The following is an 18,104-nucleotide window of genomic DNA, read 5'->3' as shown; positions in this document are numbered from 1 at the left end:
TATTTTGATAAATGTAAGTACTTTTAAAATATTAAATTTTACTAGAATTTAATTATCTTAGAAATTAAAGTAATTAAAGAACACTAGTTAATTTTTTGTGGAGACAAGTGATTTTTGCATAAAATTTAAACAAGGAGGGTTTAGTATAATAAATAAATTATAAGGAGAAATTTATATATTACACCAAATATCAATGGGAAAATACTATAAAACCATACCTAGTTAACAGTTGATTAATGGAAATTCTGATGGAATGATTTTTTAGTATAAATTACAAAATATAAGAATGAAAAAATATAATTTTTTTAAATGTGAAGAAGTAACTAGTATAATATGAAAAAAAACATGGGGCAAATATTAATTACCCTTTAATTAATTCATGCAAGTAGGTTTTTTTCATTTTATGGTTTGTGTAACTTCCATCGAAATTTAAACTTTTTTTTTTTTTTCTCATAGTAAAGACTTTGGAGTTATGGGTAAGAAAAAGGATGTTAGGCCTATGGAAATGGGATTGAGATTGACGAAGAGAATATAAATCTCAAAACTTTTTGTTAAAAGTGATGAAGATTTTGATTGTAAGAAGAAAACATTGTTGATTCTTCTTCAAAGAAAAATATTGATGTTGAATCTTCAAAAAGTAAAACCAAATAGAGACGGTGATGGAAAAACTATTAGGTCAAAAAGATATTGTCATTTGGTACAAAATGCCTTTTATATAAGAGCTTCTGTATATTTTTTTTTTTTTTCCAAATTTCTGTTCTCGTGAAAAAAATAGATATTTTGTCTATATTTGTATAAGAAAAAAAAAGAAGATAATTTCAAAATCTGAATTGAAAAAACCAGTAATAATTGAAATGTGGTATACTTGAAATATACTAGTTATATATTTATTATATACATTTTACTATATATTTTAAAATTTATTTTATATTTTATTTGAAATTTTTTCTAATCTATTACTGATTTATTCTTTTTATATTTATATTAATATAATATTCAATATATATATATATATATATATATATATATATATATATATATATATATATATATCTCAAATAGATCTTTTTAAAATAAAATTTTTAAATTTTAAAAATATATACTTATTGTATACCCTTATATGTTGATATTTAGAGAATTTATTTTTCCCACATTGCTAAGTTATTAAATTTGAGGAGTATTTTTTTCCCATATTGCTAAGTTAACAATCTTGAGGTGCATTTCAAGCCTATATAATAAAGGTTTCACTTTATTATTCATTTATCCAAAAAATAAGAGAAAAATATTAGAGAGTTAAAGCAATTATTTTTCTCCTATTATAAAGAGAGAATTTCAATGTTTTCTCCTTTATAAATAGAGAGTTTGTAACTCCTATTATTTTCTTATAGTAAAATTCTTCTATTCTTGCTTGTGGTTTTTACCCTAATTTGTTTAGGGGTTTTCCACGTAAATCTGTGTGTTCTATTGTGTATTTTATCTTTCTTTATCTTTATTTTCTCAAATTATTAGCTGTGATTTTGCTCTATCAGGTTCATATTTGTCTACAATTGGTATCAGAGCTTGGTTGGCAAGAAATTTCTTAAAATTCGGTGGTTGCTCTATCAGGTTCACATCAGAAGAGGATTTTTTGAGGTTTCTTTGGTGCAAAAGAGCTTGTGTGAAGTAGTAAGAATACTTACAATTTAGGGAAGGTTCTGTCTAAGGAGATTGGTATTTAAGAGGTCCGCTTGTGACCCTCCAGTCTTTCCTGGGAACTTACCTAGTGAGTTGTGTTCATTACTGCGGTTCATTTTACAAGCTAAAAGGCACCGTTTGTGATAGAAGCAATGGCGGAAAAATTTGAGATTGAAAAGTTCAACGGGAGTAATTTCTCACTGTGGAAATTAAAGATAAAGGCTGTATTAAGAAAAGACAATTGTCTTGCGGCTATCAATGAATGACCGACAACACTCACAGATGATAATAAGTGGAACGAGATGGATGGGAATGCTATTGCAAACCTTCATCTGGCACTTGTAGATGGGATCTTGTCCAGTATAGAAGAAAAGAAAACGGCAAAGGAAATTTGGGACCACCTCACTAGACCGTACGAAGCCAAGTCATTACACAACAAAATTTTCCTTAAGAGGAAACTTTACACATTAAGAATGTCAGAATCTACTTCAGTGACAGAGCACCTTAATGTCTTGAATACTCTATTTTCTCAACTCACATCTTTGGGCTATAAAATAGAGTCACAAGAACGTGCATAACTTCTACTCCAAAGTCTACCTGATTCGTATGATCAACTCATCATCAGTTTGACAAATAATGTTGTTACCGAAATTCTAGTCTTCGATGATATAGCAGCCGCTATTCTTGAAGAAGAAAATCGGTGAAGGAACAAGGAAGACAAGCAAGCAGGTTCACAACAGGTGGAAGCCTTGATGGTGATGAGAGGGAGATCAACAGAACGTGGTCCAAATGGGAGTCACAATCATGGTAGATCAAAATCAAAAAGTAAGAAGAATTATAAATGCTACCATTGTGGTAAGAAAGGTCACCTGAAGAGGGATTGTTGGAGTCTGAAGAATTCCAATCCTCAAGGAAATGTGGCATGTACTTCGGATGATGGAAATGTATTGTGCTGTGAAGCAGCAATATCAACTGAGAGCAGGAAGAGATTTGCTGATGTATGGCTTCTTGACTCAGGAGCAACTTATCATATGACCTCTCGAAGAGAATGGTTCCATCATTATGAACCTATCTTAGGAGGATCTGTGTATAGTTATGAAGATAATGTCTTAAAAATCATAGGCATTGGAACTATCAGGTTGAAGATGCATGACGGTACAGTCCGCACTATTCAAGGAGTGCGACATGTGGAAGGTCCGAAGAAGAATTTGTTATCTCCGGGACGGTGGATGATCTTAATTGCATTATCAAAGTTCGGAAAGGAATCATGAAGATTAGCCGAGAGCTTATAATTATGAAAGGAGAAAAAATTGCTGCTAATTTGTATATGTTTTTGGGAGAGACTGTGCATGAAGCAGAAGCATCTGTTGCTTCAAGTAGTTCAAGCGAGAGATCTGCAATGGTGTGGCATCAGAAGCTTGGACATATGTCTGAACAAGGCATGAAGGTTCTTGCTGAGAAAAATCTACTTCCTGGTCTCACAAATGTGTCATTACCCTTTTGTGAGCATTGCATAACAAGCAAGCAGCATCGACTACAGTTCAACACATCCAATTCTAGAAGTAAGGATGTTCTAGAATTAGTTCACTCTGATGTATGACAAGCACTAGTTTCATCACTAGGAGGAGCTAAGTACTTTGTGTCCTTCATTGATGATTACTCCAAGAGATGTTGGGTGTATCCTATCAAGAGCAAGGGAGATGTATTTGTAGTTTTCAAAACTTACAAAGCGCGGGTTGAACTTGATTCAGGCAATAAGATCAAGTGTTTGAGGACAGATAATGGAGGAGAATACACAGGTAATGAATTTAATAGCTTTTGCAAGCAAGAAGGCATCAAGAGGTTTAGGGAGCTGCAGGCATCAAGAGGCAGTTCACTACGGCATACACTCCTCAACAAAATGGAGTAGCAGAGCGGATGAACAGAACTCTGTTAGAAAGAACTAGAGCATTGTTGGGAGCTCGCAGCCTAAATAAGGCATTATGGGTCGAGGCGCTTAACACTTTGTTATGTGATTAACCGGTCTCCATCTACAAAGAATTGATCAAAAGACACCATGGAGATGTGGATCGAGAAGCCGATTGATTCTTCAAATCTCCATATATTTGGAAGTCCTGTATGTGATGTATAATACCCAAGAAACTACAAAGTCGGATCCAAAATCCAAGAAGTGTTTGTTCTTGGGATATGCCGATAATTGTGAAGGGTATCGCTGGGATCCCAACGCCCACAAGGTTATAATCGGGCAGGGATGTAATCTTCTTAGAAGATAAATTAAAGGGAGAAGATGATAGCACTTCAAAAGAAAATTCAGAGACTACAACTATACAGGTGGAAAGAAAGTCTACAGAAGAAGATTCTTCTGAAGCAACACCAGAGCACGAAGAGGAAGAACCAGTCGAGTTTGAAGAGCCAGCCGAGTTTGAAGAGTCAGAACTTGGAAAGGGAAAACGTATAAAATTTACACCAACCTGGCAGAAAGATTATGATATAGGCAGCGGTTTCGTGCAAGAATGGTGGTGAAAGGATATGCTCAGAAGGAGGGGATTGACTTCAACGAAATATTTTCCCCTGTGGTTCGATTAACAACTGTTCGAGTAGTCTTGGCGATGTGTGCTACATTTGACTTACATCTAGAGCAGCTAGATGTGAAAACAGCTTTTCTTCATGGAGATCTTAAGGAAGAAATTTATATGCTCCAGCCAGAAGGTTTTGAAGAAAAAGGAAAGCGGAACTTGGTTTGTAGGTTGAACAAATCTTTATACGGTTTAAAGCAGGCGCTGAGGTGTTGGTATAAGAGATTTGATTCCTTCATCATGAGCCTTGGATACAACAGACTTGATACAGACCCTTGTGCATATTTTAAGAGGTTTGGTAAAAGTGATGTTATTATCTTACTGTTGTATGTAGATGACATGTTGGTAGCAGGCCCCAACAAAGATCATATTGAAGAACTAAAGGCACAGTTGGCTAGGAAATTTGAAATGAAGGACTGGGACCAGCAAACAAGATTCTAGAGATGCAAATTCACCGAGACAAAAACAATAGAAAGATTTGACTTTCTCAGAAAAATTATTTGAAGAAGGTCTTGCGACGCTTCAATGTGCAAGATTGTAAGTCAATTTCTACCCCACTTCTTGTTAGTTTCAAATTATCCTCCAGTATGAGTCCTAGCAGTGAAGAAGGAAGGATGGAAATGTCTCGAAAATCGTATGCATCGAGTGGGGAGTTTAATGTTCGCGATGATTTGTACACGACCAGACATTGCACATGCAGTGGGAGTAGTAAGTTGGTACATGGCGAATCCTGGCAGAGAGCATTGGAATGCTGTAAAGAGGATCCTAACTTATGTTAAGGGAACCTCAGATGTTGCATTGTGTTATGGAGGATCGGACTTTATTATCGGGAGGATATGTTGACTCGGATTATGCAGTGATCTTGATAAAAGTAAATCTACTACAGGGATATGTGTTTACACTTACTAGCTGTGAGTCGGTATCATACACAAGCTAGTAAGGAAGCAGTATGGTTGAAAATGATGATGGAGGAACTCGGGCACGAACAAGAGCATATTCCTCTGTTCTGTGACAGTCAGAGTGCCTTGCATCTCGCAAGGAATCCAGCTTTTCATTCAAAGTCAAAGCACATACGAGTCCAGTATCACTTTGTTCGTAAAAAAGTGGAAGATGGCACTGTGGATATGCAGAAAATTCATACTAAAGACAACCTAGCAGATTTTTTGACGAAGGCAGTTAACACTGATAAATTTATATGGTGCCGATCCTCTAGTGGCCTAACAAAAGCATAAGCAGTATGAAAAGGCAAGGAAGAAAGAACGGTGTGAAGATATGACTGATCCTTAATCAAATCTTCAAGTGGGAGATTGTTGATATTTAGAGAATTTATCTTTCCCACATTGCTAAGTTATTAAATTTGAGGAGTATTTTTTTCCCACATTGCTAAGTTAACAATCTTGAGGTGTCTTTCAAGCCTATATAATAAAGGCCTCACTTTGTTATTCATTTATCCCAAAAATAAGAAATAAATATTAGAGAGTTAAAGCAATTATTTTTCTCCTATTATAAAGAGAGAATTTTAATGTTTTCTCCTTTATAAATAGAGAGTTTGTAACTCCTATTATTTTCTTATAGTAAAATTCTTCTATTCTTGCCTGTGGTTTTTACCCTAATTTGTTTAGGGGTTTTCCACGTAAATCTGTGTGTTCTATTGTGTATTTTGTCTTTCTTTATCTTTATTTTCTCAAATTATTAGCTGTGATTTTGCTCTATCACGTTCATATTTTTCTACATTATATACTCATTCTTGACCACTCCATTTTAATTTTTATTTGATTTGATATTATTTTTGTAAAATTTAAAAATTGTTATTCTTTGATATGAGAATGTTCGTTACATCAAAGTTTACATATCTCATGTTTTCTTTTCAATGTCCATTGTGATGAAGGATAACAATATGTATTGTTTCTACATTGATATATAAAAGAATATAAGAGATAATTTTAAATTTTGAGCAAAGAAAATTTGATAAGAATTAGAATATCATATACTTGAAGTAAACTTGTTATATACTTCATATATACTATCTACTGTATATATTAAAAATTATTTATATTTATATATTCTTTTAGAAAATAATTTTATATATTATTGATATATTTTTTATATACTTATACTCATTTAATAGTTAATATACAAAAAAATTTATAAGATATATATAAAACACACACAGTATAAACATAATTTTACTAAATTTAAATATATATACTTATGATATAGCTATATATATTGTTTTCTAGATTTTTTATAAAATATATCTATTTTTTAGTTTTATGTAAATATGAGTTTTAAAATCTAATATTCATCTTCTATAATTTTTTAAACTTTAAAAAATATATAATAAAGTCGTTTTTAAGAATTTTAAGCTAAGTAGGTATCATTTTCTCATAGACATTTTAAGTTGTAGATTTTGTTTATTTGAGTTTATTATAAATGACATATATATTTAGAAACTTTATTGCTTCAATTTAAATTTGCAAATATTAGTCTTTTTGACATCAAAAGAATTTTTATATATAAGCATGTTTGAGTATAAGTTGAATATATTCATAATATATTACGATGATGCTCTTTATATACTCATAATATACTTTAATAATATTCGTTGTATACTCGAAATAAACTTGGTGTAAATTATATATTCATAGTATATATATACTATTAATAATGAGGTTTTGAAATTTGTTGTCTTTCGGTAATGAGAATACATGTTATATTAGAATTTTCATATATCATGTTTTCTTTCTAATGTTCATTGTGGTGAAAAAAATAGAGATTATGTTCATATCTATGTAAAAAATATATATAAGATGATTTAAAATTTGAACGAACAAAATTCAGTAAGCATCAGAGAATTATATACTTGAAATAAATGTGTTATATACTTAATATATATTATTTATTGTATACTTTTAAAACTGTTTTATATTTTTTTATGTAATGTATAATTAATATATTCTTTTTATAGACTTAATTCATATAATAGTTAATATATAAAATTTTTACAAGATATAAATCAAATACACAAAATATAAACACAAATTTACCAAATCTTAAAAATATATACTTATAATATACCTATAGATATTATATAATTATAATTGTATTATATAGATTTATATTATATAAAATATAATACAATTACATTATATTATATTATATAAATTTGTGTTGTATAAAATATTATATAATTATAAAATATTTTATAAATTTTATATTATATAAAAAGCTAATTATATATTGCTAATATATAATAATTCTTATATCTTATATAATTACTGACTATATTCTATATAGTCATTTATTATAAAAGCTATTAAGTTTTTAGATATTTCTATTATAACTACATAATATAAAATACTATAAAGTTATAGTAAATAATTATAATTTATTCTATATAAATAGAATAAATAAAACATAAATTAATAAGGAATTAGAACAATATTAGAAAAAGTAATTGTAATAAGAAAAATTGAAAATCTTAATAATTCCTCGGGTTTGTGGAGTCGGGTTTCCCGTTTAACCACAACGGAGGAGCTGCCCCCACCAGGCAAGAGGCCACGGGTCATAATGTACTCTTCGCACAACAAATCCACTTTGAAGTTCACTTATTTGCTCGGCCAATCGTCGGAATGTGTAAGAGATACCATAAGGGCCCAATAACACCTGTCTAAAGCTTCGAATGATATTTCATAGAGCATATTTTAATATTCTCTACATCGCCTTTAACCCGGTTGGAAACTTGCACACTCGAAAAATATACTTTTCTTATCCCACCGCTAGCTCATAGGGTTCTTTGTTTAAGATGCATACTTGCCTAGGAGCGTAGGCACTCGACCAACTCATTTCCTCCCGATTGGCAATGATATCTCTTTCTTCTGCCATTGCGAGACAAGACGGATTCCTTCGTTCGAGCGATCTAGCCAACTTAGGGAAGGGATGCCCTCTCTGCTTTTCCACTCGAACCATAACCTGAACTAGAACTGGAACTAGAACGAGAATCTCCATCTACACCTAGACCCAACACCTGCATACCGCATATGCCAGTAGGCGTGAGACAAGCTTCGTAGGACCATCAAGGGTCAGGCCAATTCCGAAAGTATAGATGATAAAAAAAAAGACGAAACTCAAAGAAGAAGACAATAAATAGGGAGATCGAGTCGCGATATCCAACCAAATAGGGGCATGCATTGGATTGCAATTGCGGAGACGGAAATCATGGCTCCGAAAGAAAACAAACCCTAAACATCAATCCTTTAATCAAAAACTTCTCTTTATTTTTTAGTGCATATTTTCTTTGTTCGAGAGCTTGATGAAGATGTGCCTTGGATCTAACAGAGTGATCGAAAGATCTCCCTTGGTACGCCAGTTCTTACAAGCGAACTCTCGTACAACAGGTAGAAGAAGGCGACCTCGGAGGAAATGTCCTACCAAGCAATATCGAGATTTTTTCGCCGGATTTCAATAAAAAAAATTGCCTAAAAATCAAATATATTGCAGACTCGTTGATCGGTTTAGGATGACCAGCCACAACCGCCGAATAGTTCTTCTTCTAAATTCAGAATATTTAATTTTAAATATTTATTAATGAGATCACTATTAAATTTGTTGCGAATTTGTCCAGGTTGATGTGAATCAGCTATCGTTATATATGGTGTGATTTTTTGGTGAATTTGAATTGACCATTTTGGAGGAGGAGGAGGCCAGTTATTTTAACTTCAGAGTATAAAAGTAAAAGTTCTTGGTTTTAGTGTAATTTTTCTACATTTTGGAGCTGAGGGTATAAAAATTAATTGACTTAGTTATTTGGGCATTTGTGTAAAAAGCCCTTTAATTTTTTGACTTTTTTAAGCTTTAGGCCACACACTATCAAGAAAACATGACATCCGTTGCGGGTTCAGCAATGACACGGGGACAAAATTCCAAGCTCAATTTCTAGACTTCATGATTTTAAAGTTATCAGAGATGCTTGGAGGACTAGAAAATTGCCTCCGTGGAAGTTGATTTGGTTGGTAAACTTCCAATTTGGTTGAGTCAGCTACAAAATCTAGCGGAGCTCTTCTCTACTGCTTCCGATTCTTGATTGCTCACAATGCTAGTATTTCAGGTTTCATGCCCTCCCAGTTTTGGGATATTTCTTAAGGTCCTTATACAATAAATCTTTCTTTAACTAGTCACAGGGTCAGTTGCGAAACCCTTTAGTTGTGTCCTTCACTGATTGAAGTGTAATATCTTTGAAGGGTCAATACGTCTTCTTGTTGGTCAGGTAGAAGCACTGGATCTTTCTGACAACCATTTTTCAGGTCCTACCTAAGATGATATAAGCAAATTTGTGCTATACTTCCTTTCACTTGCTGGCAACCGTTATCGGTGAAATTCCTGAATCTTTTAGAGGACCTTTTCGCCGATCATTGATCAAGGAACAATATATCAGGAAGAATCCTTTTGAGTGTAGGGGATTTGTGTTCCCTAGACCAGAGTTTTCTAGCTCTTTTGGCCAGCTAAATTTAGCAACAATATGATGTATGGAAAACTGCCACCGACTCGTCAGAACTAGTCAAGGTTGGAAACTCTAAACCTTGGATGAAACACCCTTTTGGATTGGGATCATATCTAATTAGAATTCTTAGATTGAGATCGAATTAGGTTCCTGGAAAATTCCGTTCTCTCTTGCAAATTTGAAATATATGGTACTTTGCTAGATAGTCTTGGTGATTTTTCAAGACTGAAGTGCTAAATATTAGTGATTTTTCAATTTATGAAGCAAGTGAAGGTCCCTATTACGAAGAAAGTTTAGTTATGAAGGTGAATGGCGCTTGCCTTGAACGTACACCGGAACTCTTTCCCTTATGACTTGCATAGACCTTTCCAGGAACTATTTACATGGAGATTTTCCTCGTAAATTAACCAAATTATAGTGGGGATTCGTGGACTTGAACTTGTCAAGAAATCACATGATCAGTTGGCAGATTCCTCCAAGCATTTCAGAATTGCATCAAATAGCGTCACTTGATATCTCAAGCAATTTGTTTTCACGTTCAACCTCCAAGCATCTCTTCACTATAATTTATGGGGCACTTGAGTTTATCAAATAACAATCTATCGGGTGAGATTCCTTATAATGGGAACCTGACAGCCTTTGATGCTTCTTCTTTTGCTGGTGATCCTGGTTTTGTGGAGCTCCATTATCAATTCTTTTTCTTTTAATATCAACTGTCCGGAAAAGAAACTAACTCTTTTAGTATTGATTAGGAATGATGATGATGGTCACAATGTGGGATTTTCAACTGGTATATTGGTTCTTAGTTCTTACATTATAATGACAATAAAAAGATCCTGAAGGCATTCCTAGTTTGTTTTGGAGGATAAGCCTGTTGATAGATTGATTTATTTGGGTTACAAAACAACAGCATAGCTCAAGGATAGGATTGCTTTTATCAATTTCTTCGTCTTTCGTGTCCAAGCCTTAAGCTGAATGTTCTTGTGGGAAGATAAGGACAAAGTGGAAGCAAGCAAAGCATTATCATCAATTAATGGCTACTGAATCCCACCTCACAACACATTAGTTAAGCTTATCATTTGAGGGAGAAAAGGACAATAATGACACAAGTCAATTATTATTGTTTAGACCATGAGCTAAGAGAGTAGGTTTGTGGCAGGTCGGTGACATGAAAATGACATTGAACAATTCAGAACCATACACATAATATTAATAACAATAATAATATAAGAAAGAGAAATAGTGATACAAACAGCCCACCTTCTTAAAGATGGGACCTTTTACCAAACCTTCCCTTCCTCAAACAAAAAAGAAGAGGGTCAAGGCTATTGATAAACATAGAATTGAGTACTATTATTACATGCTGATATGATACAGGTGCACAGTGATCAAACAGGTAGAATGGAACAAACTTAATCTTGATCTCGAAACATCAAACTGTCACAAATATCTGGCATCATCAACATCTTCACTTCTTGAAAGGAATGGCTCTGATCACAACTTGATGGTAGAGAGCTGCAAGTGCTGCTCCAATGAATGGACCCACCCAGAAAATCCACTGCACAAACAAGTGAAATATATAATCAAGCATTAATAAGGTACAAAGCTAGAAGTCAAAAATGGGCAGCAGAAGTATTTTGAAAAGAAAGACCTACATGCTCATCCCAGCCTTGGTCCTTGTTGAAGATGATGGCTGCACCGAGACTACGAGCTGGGTTGATACCAGTTCCTGTGATTGGGATGGTAGCCAAGTGCACCAAGAACACAGCGAACCCAATTGGCAGAGGGGCCAGAATCTGTTGATAAAAATCCCAAATTCATTATATACACAAGATAAAATTGAAGTGCTTATTTCTTACAACATTGAGCATAATTAATTATTAGCCTACTAGAAATTAATTAATCATGCACAAAAAGTTATAATTATATTCAGTACAGGGTTCAACTTAACATTCTATTTGTACCATTTTAAACTTTTTGTGTACAAAATAAAAGTGAAGATTAACTTACGGGAACATGGGAGTCTCTGGCACTACGTTTGGCATCAGTGGCAGAGAACACAGTGTAAACAAGGACGAAGGTACCAACAATTTCAGCACCAAGACCATCACCTTTGGTGTAGCCAGGGTTGACACTGTTAGCACCACCACCCAACCTAGTGTAGTCATGACTACCTTCAAATCCTTTTACTACACCAGCACCGCATATGGCTCCAAGGCACTGCATCACCATGTAGAACAAAGCCCTTGTCAACGACAACTTCCTTGCCAGAAACAGCCCGAAGGTCACCGCTGGGTTTATGTGTCCTCCTGCACGACCATCACCAACGTCATATTTATAGTTTTAAAAATATAAAAGCAAGAAATATACTAAAATGTTAAACTTAGCGTCGGTAGAAAGTTAGCATCATATTTTAGATTTGAGCGAAGTGTAAGAACCTGAAATGCCAGCAGTACAGTAAACAAGAGCAAAGATCATGCCACCAAAGGCCCAAGCAATCCCTTGAATACCAACAGTGGAACATTTAGTGGGTGCTTTAACAACACCCATAACAGTCAAAACAGAGATATACAAGAACAAGAAAGTCGCTATGAACTCTGCAATTCCAGCTCTATAAAACGACCATGAAGTCAACTCGCCAGGCTCAAACAGAGGCGCCGGTGGTGGCTCTGTATAATCCTTATCATCTTGGCTTTGAGCCGCCGTGCCAATTGGCTGTGTTTCCCTGTACTTGTTAGCTCCCAATCTAACATCTTCTTCCTTGCCCTCCATTGCTACCTGTAGTAATCTTCTTTCTTTCTTTCTTTCTTTTTTCTTGAACTCAAAAAATTGCAAGAAATAGACAGTGAGGGAGTGATTAGTGACCTTTAGATAGTGGAGAGTGGGTATTTAATGATGTATTTTATAGGAGAAGTGGTGGGACATATTTAGTGTAATTTATTGAAATTTGCAAGTTATCTTGTGGCCGACCAATCATTTTCTGGTAATACTTTCTTTTATAAGGCCAATGAAAATGAAAAATAAAATCTAATTATTTAACTTTTACAATTTAAATCTTATTCGTAATTCTTTTAAAATTTTATATGAGAAGTTTGGTGGGTTGTGAAGGGATAATCAACTTTAATAACTTAACCCAAATAAATGCTCTTATATCTTTCAATTGTTAGTTAATAAAATTTAACAATTTAAATTGAAAGACTTATAATATATTTTTTTTGAAAAATAGGAGTCATAGAAATTTTTTAATAAATTCAATATACAACATCATTTTTAAATTAAATTAATTGTATAGTAATATTATAATTTTATTTATTAGTTGTTATATTTTTATTGATTGATTTAATTATTATCATTAATAAATTATTATTAAAATCAAACCGATAAAAATGTAATAACTAATAAATAAAAACACATATAATTATACAATTAGTTTAGTATATAAATTATTAATATATATAAATTTTATATTAAGAAATTATATCATATATCGAAACAAAAAGAATTTAACAAGATTTAATATATGAGCAGAGAATGCTATAAAAAAATACATTTGAGTAGAGGTGTTGACAATAAAAATTGAAATTAAATAATATAGCCATGATCTAATTAGTTTGATAATCAAAATATTTACAAAATCTAAAGGATATTGCTAAAACATAAAACCATGGAAATGTTAACATTCGAGTTAGTAGCAAAAATTTTTATGAAAAGAATGGACGAAATTGGCCTGTCAAATATTGTTTGGTGAAAACGACAGAGTTGTATAGTGCATTTCATAGTTGGCGAAAGGGTGGCCACATGTATAAAAATGATGATGTTGATGAAGCCACCGCCCATCTTTCAATAATGGAATTGAAGAGGTTGAGAAGTGGAGCTTTGTGTTTTGAAAAAGTTAAAATGGAAAAAATCATATACATAGAAAATTGATTAGAATTTTGACTTTGTTGGCACAGAATATTGGGAATTCTTTTAGCACCTAAAATAAAACAAAAGTGTCCTTCTTTTAATTCTATTTTCCTGTCCCGAATTTATGTTGTTTATGAGTCTGAATATTCTGTCCAAATCTTTCTAAGAATTTTTAGGTTTTACACAAGAATATTCACCCTCGAGTCTAAATCCGAAAAGCCTTAATTATTTTTTAAATAAATTTAAAAACATTATTTATTGTATCTCATTCTACAAATTTAATTTAACTTGAAAATTATAAAATAAATCATTTTATAATTTTTATGACGAGTTAAATTTGATTAAAATCTTAAATTTATATATTTTGAGTCTAAATCATACTTGAACTTAAGTTTAAAAAATTTTAAGCCAGACTAAGTCGTGCTCGAACTTTAAATATATATAAACTATTTTGTCATGATTTAACAATAGCCACCTAATATAATAAGAAATATTCCCTATATATCTATAGCTATTTTCGTAGGTAGTAATTGATTTATCAAATATATATATGTATTATAGCATATATTTTATATTATTATACAGAGTCTCATTTTTATTTATTTAAATATAATCCAATCAGATTCAAATGTCTAAAAAGTATAACAGCCTAAATAAATATGAATACCTTAAAAAAACTAATTACTTTTTGGAGTTCTTTTTGGATTCTAGTCATTGGTTATTTCTCAATTCTATCACTGCCAAAAAGATTGGACATGAGAATTTCTTCTCATTCAACTCCTCACAGATGAAAAATATATATACGTTCAATTAATAATCATATCAAATTAAGAATTCTTTAAGATGTCATTTAATTTATTTATTTAAATTAATTTATTTCTAATCTATTTATTAAATTATCTTTATTTTATTAGATTTTAATAAAAAATTTGTTGCAGTTTTGAACATTAAAATAACAAATTAATAAAATGGTTCAATTTTGATTAGAAACAATTTTTATCATGATTTGTATGATAAATTGACAATCTAACTCACTCAATTAAAGAAAATAGAATATTTTCACTTAATTAAAGAGCCCACTGGAGCCAGACCCTAAGAGGAACCATCGACTGAATACACAACACCCATGAGAGAATCATCAAATATGGGTTACCAATGTTAACAAAAAACACATGTAAAACATGGGAGAGCAATCGAAATTGAGTTCGAACTAGTTCCTTCTGGTCAATGGTTGCTTTTCTACCCTGTATAATCTGCTACAAGGCGCCACGTGTCTCGTGATCGGTGGGGACACATGGGTAACGGATGTTCACTGAACCACAAAGTTTCTGCCACCTAAGTGCTTTTCTTCTCCATGACACTGTCGGGCTTTGACAAAATGTTTTTGAAAACATTTATCTGTCGGCTATGATTGAAATCCTTTCTTATGTACATGAGAGGTTCAATGGGTGAACTACATAAAAGGGTGAAGCTAATTTTTTTTTTTAAATAAAATTTTATTTAATATAGAAATAAAAACTTAAACTCAAACACCTTTGTCTTAAGAAAAAACATAAGCTATTATTATATGAATTAACTCTCATGTGTATTACAAGTAAATATCATATATGATTTTAGAGTGAGCTTTACAGGTTTTCATGGTAAGAAAACGTAAGAAAAGCTTATTAAGGATGAATTAGTTTCCGGACAAAATTATCAATTTTTTCTTAATGATTATGTTAACAGCTTCCATGGCACAGCAGCTAATAAATATATATTAAAAATCAATGGGCTTATCCTTTTTATTCTTTAAAATTTGTCTGCAGAAGAGCCAATGATTATCCCTCTACAACGGTCCACAGAAAATTGTGAAGCAGACAGGTTGGATTTGAATGATAATGGAGGATTTGTGGGAAATGATTATAGTAATAATTTAATTAATCTAGTTATAATGACATGTACAGATAATCTTCTTATTTTTTTTTATAAGAAAAATAAAGAATAAAACTGTGTATATTCTATATGCCTTGAGAGAATCTTTTTATATTATATAGGTTACAGAAATGATTATCTTCTTCTGGCAAAGACATTTTTAAGGTTACACATTTCCCTTTTTTATAGAGCTTAGAGCAACTACTTTATAATAAGAGAGAATTACAGGGCAATAAGAAAATGCCACCTCCAGTGTGGCATATTTTAGTCTGTTTTTTATACTTTCCAAAATCTTCAAAAGAAAATAGCTGTTCAAATTTGTTTTTTTTCTTATTTTATTTAATCATTGGGAGTTTAATAACCAATCATTAAATGGGTTCTTTTATGTTCATCATAAACATAATAATTCATTTAGTATGTTTAACCGGTTCTCTGAGTAAATTGAGGAATTTTTAAGAAGAAATGGACTCTAATAAGCCTTTAATAAAATCTTATTATAGTTTTAGGGCATACTTATTTATTTCCATGACTGATATACATTCACTTCGTAGCAAAGAATAAAACTTAAATCCACTATTTCTATTTTTTAAAAATAAATGTTTTTTTTTTGTAATTTAGATTTAATTTGTGGGCAATGTCCCATGATGTACTGTCATTTATTATAAGGTTTTTTATTTCCTAATGCGAGACTTACCTAATATCTACGACATAATCAAAAGCGAAAGCTACAATAACTTTATGAAAGAAAAGGTTGTGGTTATCTAGCTGGGTTAGATGGATAAGAAACAATATTAATTATTCAGGTCTGCTCCCTTATTTTATCGTATAGACAAAGACAGCTGCTTGTTTTTGGAGTTATTTTAATGTGTCTTTTTCACCCTTTCCCTGTTGCAAAAAAGTATAAATACCTGAGATTGCTTGCTTCCCTTTATTTTATTTTATTTTTAAATAATTTAGTACGTCATGGTATATGATTTTTGCGGATGATAAATTATAATTTGATTAAAGCTTATATGCATTTAAAGAAATTTTCAAAGAGCTTTCCTTCCATAAAAAGAAAAAAAGAAGGTCAAGGACATTGCTAGAAGCATAATAACAACTACTATTATTACATGTGCTCATATAATACAGGTGCAGACAGAAGACAAACAGATAGAATGAAACAAACTTGATTTTGAAACATCAAACGGTCACACATGGATGCATCATCATCTTCAGCATTTCTTGAAAGGAATGGCTCTGATCACAACTTGGTGGTAGAGAGCTGCAAGTGCTGCCCCAATGAATGGACCCACCCAGAAAATCCACTGCAGACATAAACCAAATATATTAATAAATTAACATTAATAAGATAGAAGTAACAAATGGGCAGCACTCAGTTTTAATTTGACAGTAAAAGAATTACATGATCATCCCAGCCTTGGTCCTTGTTGAAGATGATTGCTGCACCAAGACTACGGGCTGGGTTGATCCCGGTTCCTGTAATTGGGATAGTAGCCAAGTGCACCAAGAAAACTGCGAACCCAATTGGCAATGGTGCCAAAATCTGTCCATAAGAATTTTGATCATAATTAGTTAACTACAATATAACATATATAAATATGAATTCATTAAAGTATAATAATGGGTTCTTCCAGCTTTTTAAAGTAACTGAGACTGTGTGAGGATAGAGGCGATCGAAATAAAGAACTTACAGGAACATGGGAGTCTCTGGCACTACGTTTGGCATCAGTGGCAGAGAAGACGGTGTAAACAAGAACAAAGGTACCAACAATTTCAGCACCAAGACCATCACCTTTGGTGTAACCAGGGTTGACACTGTTAGCACCACCGCCCAACCTAGTGTAGTCATGACTACCTTCAAATCCTTTTACTACACCAGCACCGCATATGGCTCCAAGGCACTGCATCACCATGTAGAACAAAGCCCTTGTCAACGACAACTTCCTCGCCAGAAACAGCCCGAAGGTCACGGCTGGGTTTATGTGTCCTCCTGCACGACCATCCCCAACGTCATATTTATCAGTTTTAAATATATAAAAGCAAGAAATATACTAAAGTGTTAAACTTAGCGTCGGTAGAAAGTTAGCGTCATATTTTAGTTTTGAGCGAAGTGTAAGAACCTGAAATTCCAGCAGTACAGTAAACAAGAGCAAAGATCATGCCACCAAAGGCCCAAGCAATCCCTTGAATACCAACAGTGGAGCATTTAGTGGGTGCTTTAACAACACCCATAACAGTCAAAACAGAGATATACAAGAACAAGAAAGTCGCTATGAACTCTGCAATTCCAGCTCTATAAAACGACCATGAAGTCAACTCGCCAGGCTCAAACAGAGGCGCCGGTGGTGGCTCTGTATAATCCTTATCATCTTGGCTTTGAGCAGCCGTTCCAATCGGCTGCGTTTCCCTGTACTTGTTAGCTCCCAATCTAACATCTTCTTCTTTGCCCTCCATAGCGCAAGCTAGTTACTCTTCTTTCCTTTTTTCTTGAGCTGAAAAATGCAAGAACTAAAGGGAAGGATTAATGACCGTTT

General features: G+C 32.7%; 2 protein-coding genes across 2 annotated transcripts; both read right to left on the bottom strand.

Annotated features, from left to right (window-relative positions):
* Positions 1–10,954: 10,954 nt before the first annotated feature.
* On the bottom strand, positions 10,955–12,644 carry LOC8270440 (probable aquaporin PIP1-2). The gene is made up of 4 exons (XM_002526820.4): positions 12,189–12,644; positions 11,761–12,059; positions 11,406–11,546; positions 10,955–11,308 (listed from the first exon to the last, which is right to left on the bottom strand). Exons 1-4 carry the CDS (start codon positions 12,520–12,522, stop codon positions 11,219–11,221), a joined length of 864 nt encoding a protein of 287 aa, XP_002526866.1. The 5' UTR covers positions 12,523–12,644; the 3' UTR covers positions 10,955–11,218.
* Positions 12,645–16,645: 4,001 nt separating this feature from the next.
* On the bottom strand, positions 16,646–18,104 carry LOC8270441 (probable aquaporin PIP-type 7a). The gene is made up of 4 exons (NM_001323725.1): positions 17,691–18,104; positions 17,262–17,560; positions 16,973–17,113; positions 16,646–16,874 (listed from the first exon to the last, which is right to left on the bottom strand). The coding sequence occupies exons 1-4, from the start codon at positions 18,022–18,024 to the stop codon at positions 16,782–16,784; spliced, it is 867 nt and encodes a 288-aa protein (NP_001310654.1). The 5' UTR covers positions 18,025–18,104; the 3' UTR covers positions 16,646–16,781.

The sequence above is a fragment of the Ricinus communis genome, chromosome 6 (assembly GCF_019578655.1).
Source record: "Ricinus communis isolate WT05 ecotype wild-type chromosome 6, ASM1957865v1, whole genome shotgun sequence".
Taxonomy (NCBI): domain Eukaryota; kingdom Viridiplantae; phylum Streptophyta; class Magnoliopsida; order Malpighiales; family Euphorbiaceae; genus Ricinus; species Ricinus communis.
The sequence above is the reverse complement of the archived record's forward strand: the minus strand, read 5'-3'. Positions and strand labels throughout refer to the sequence as shown.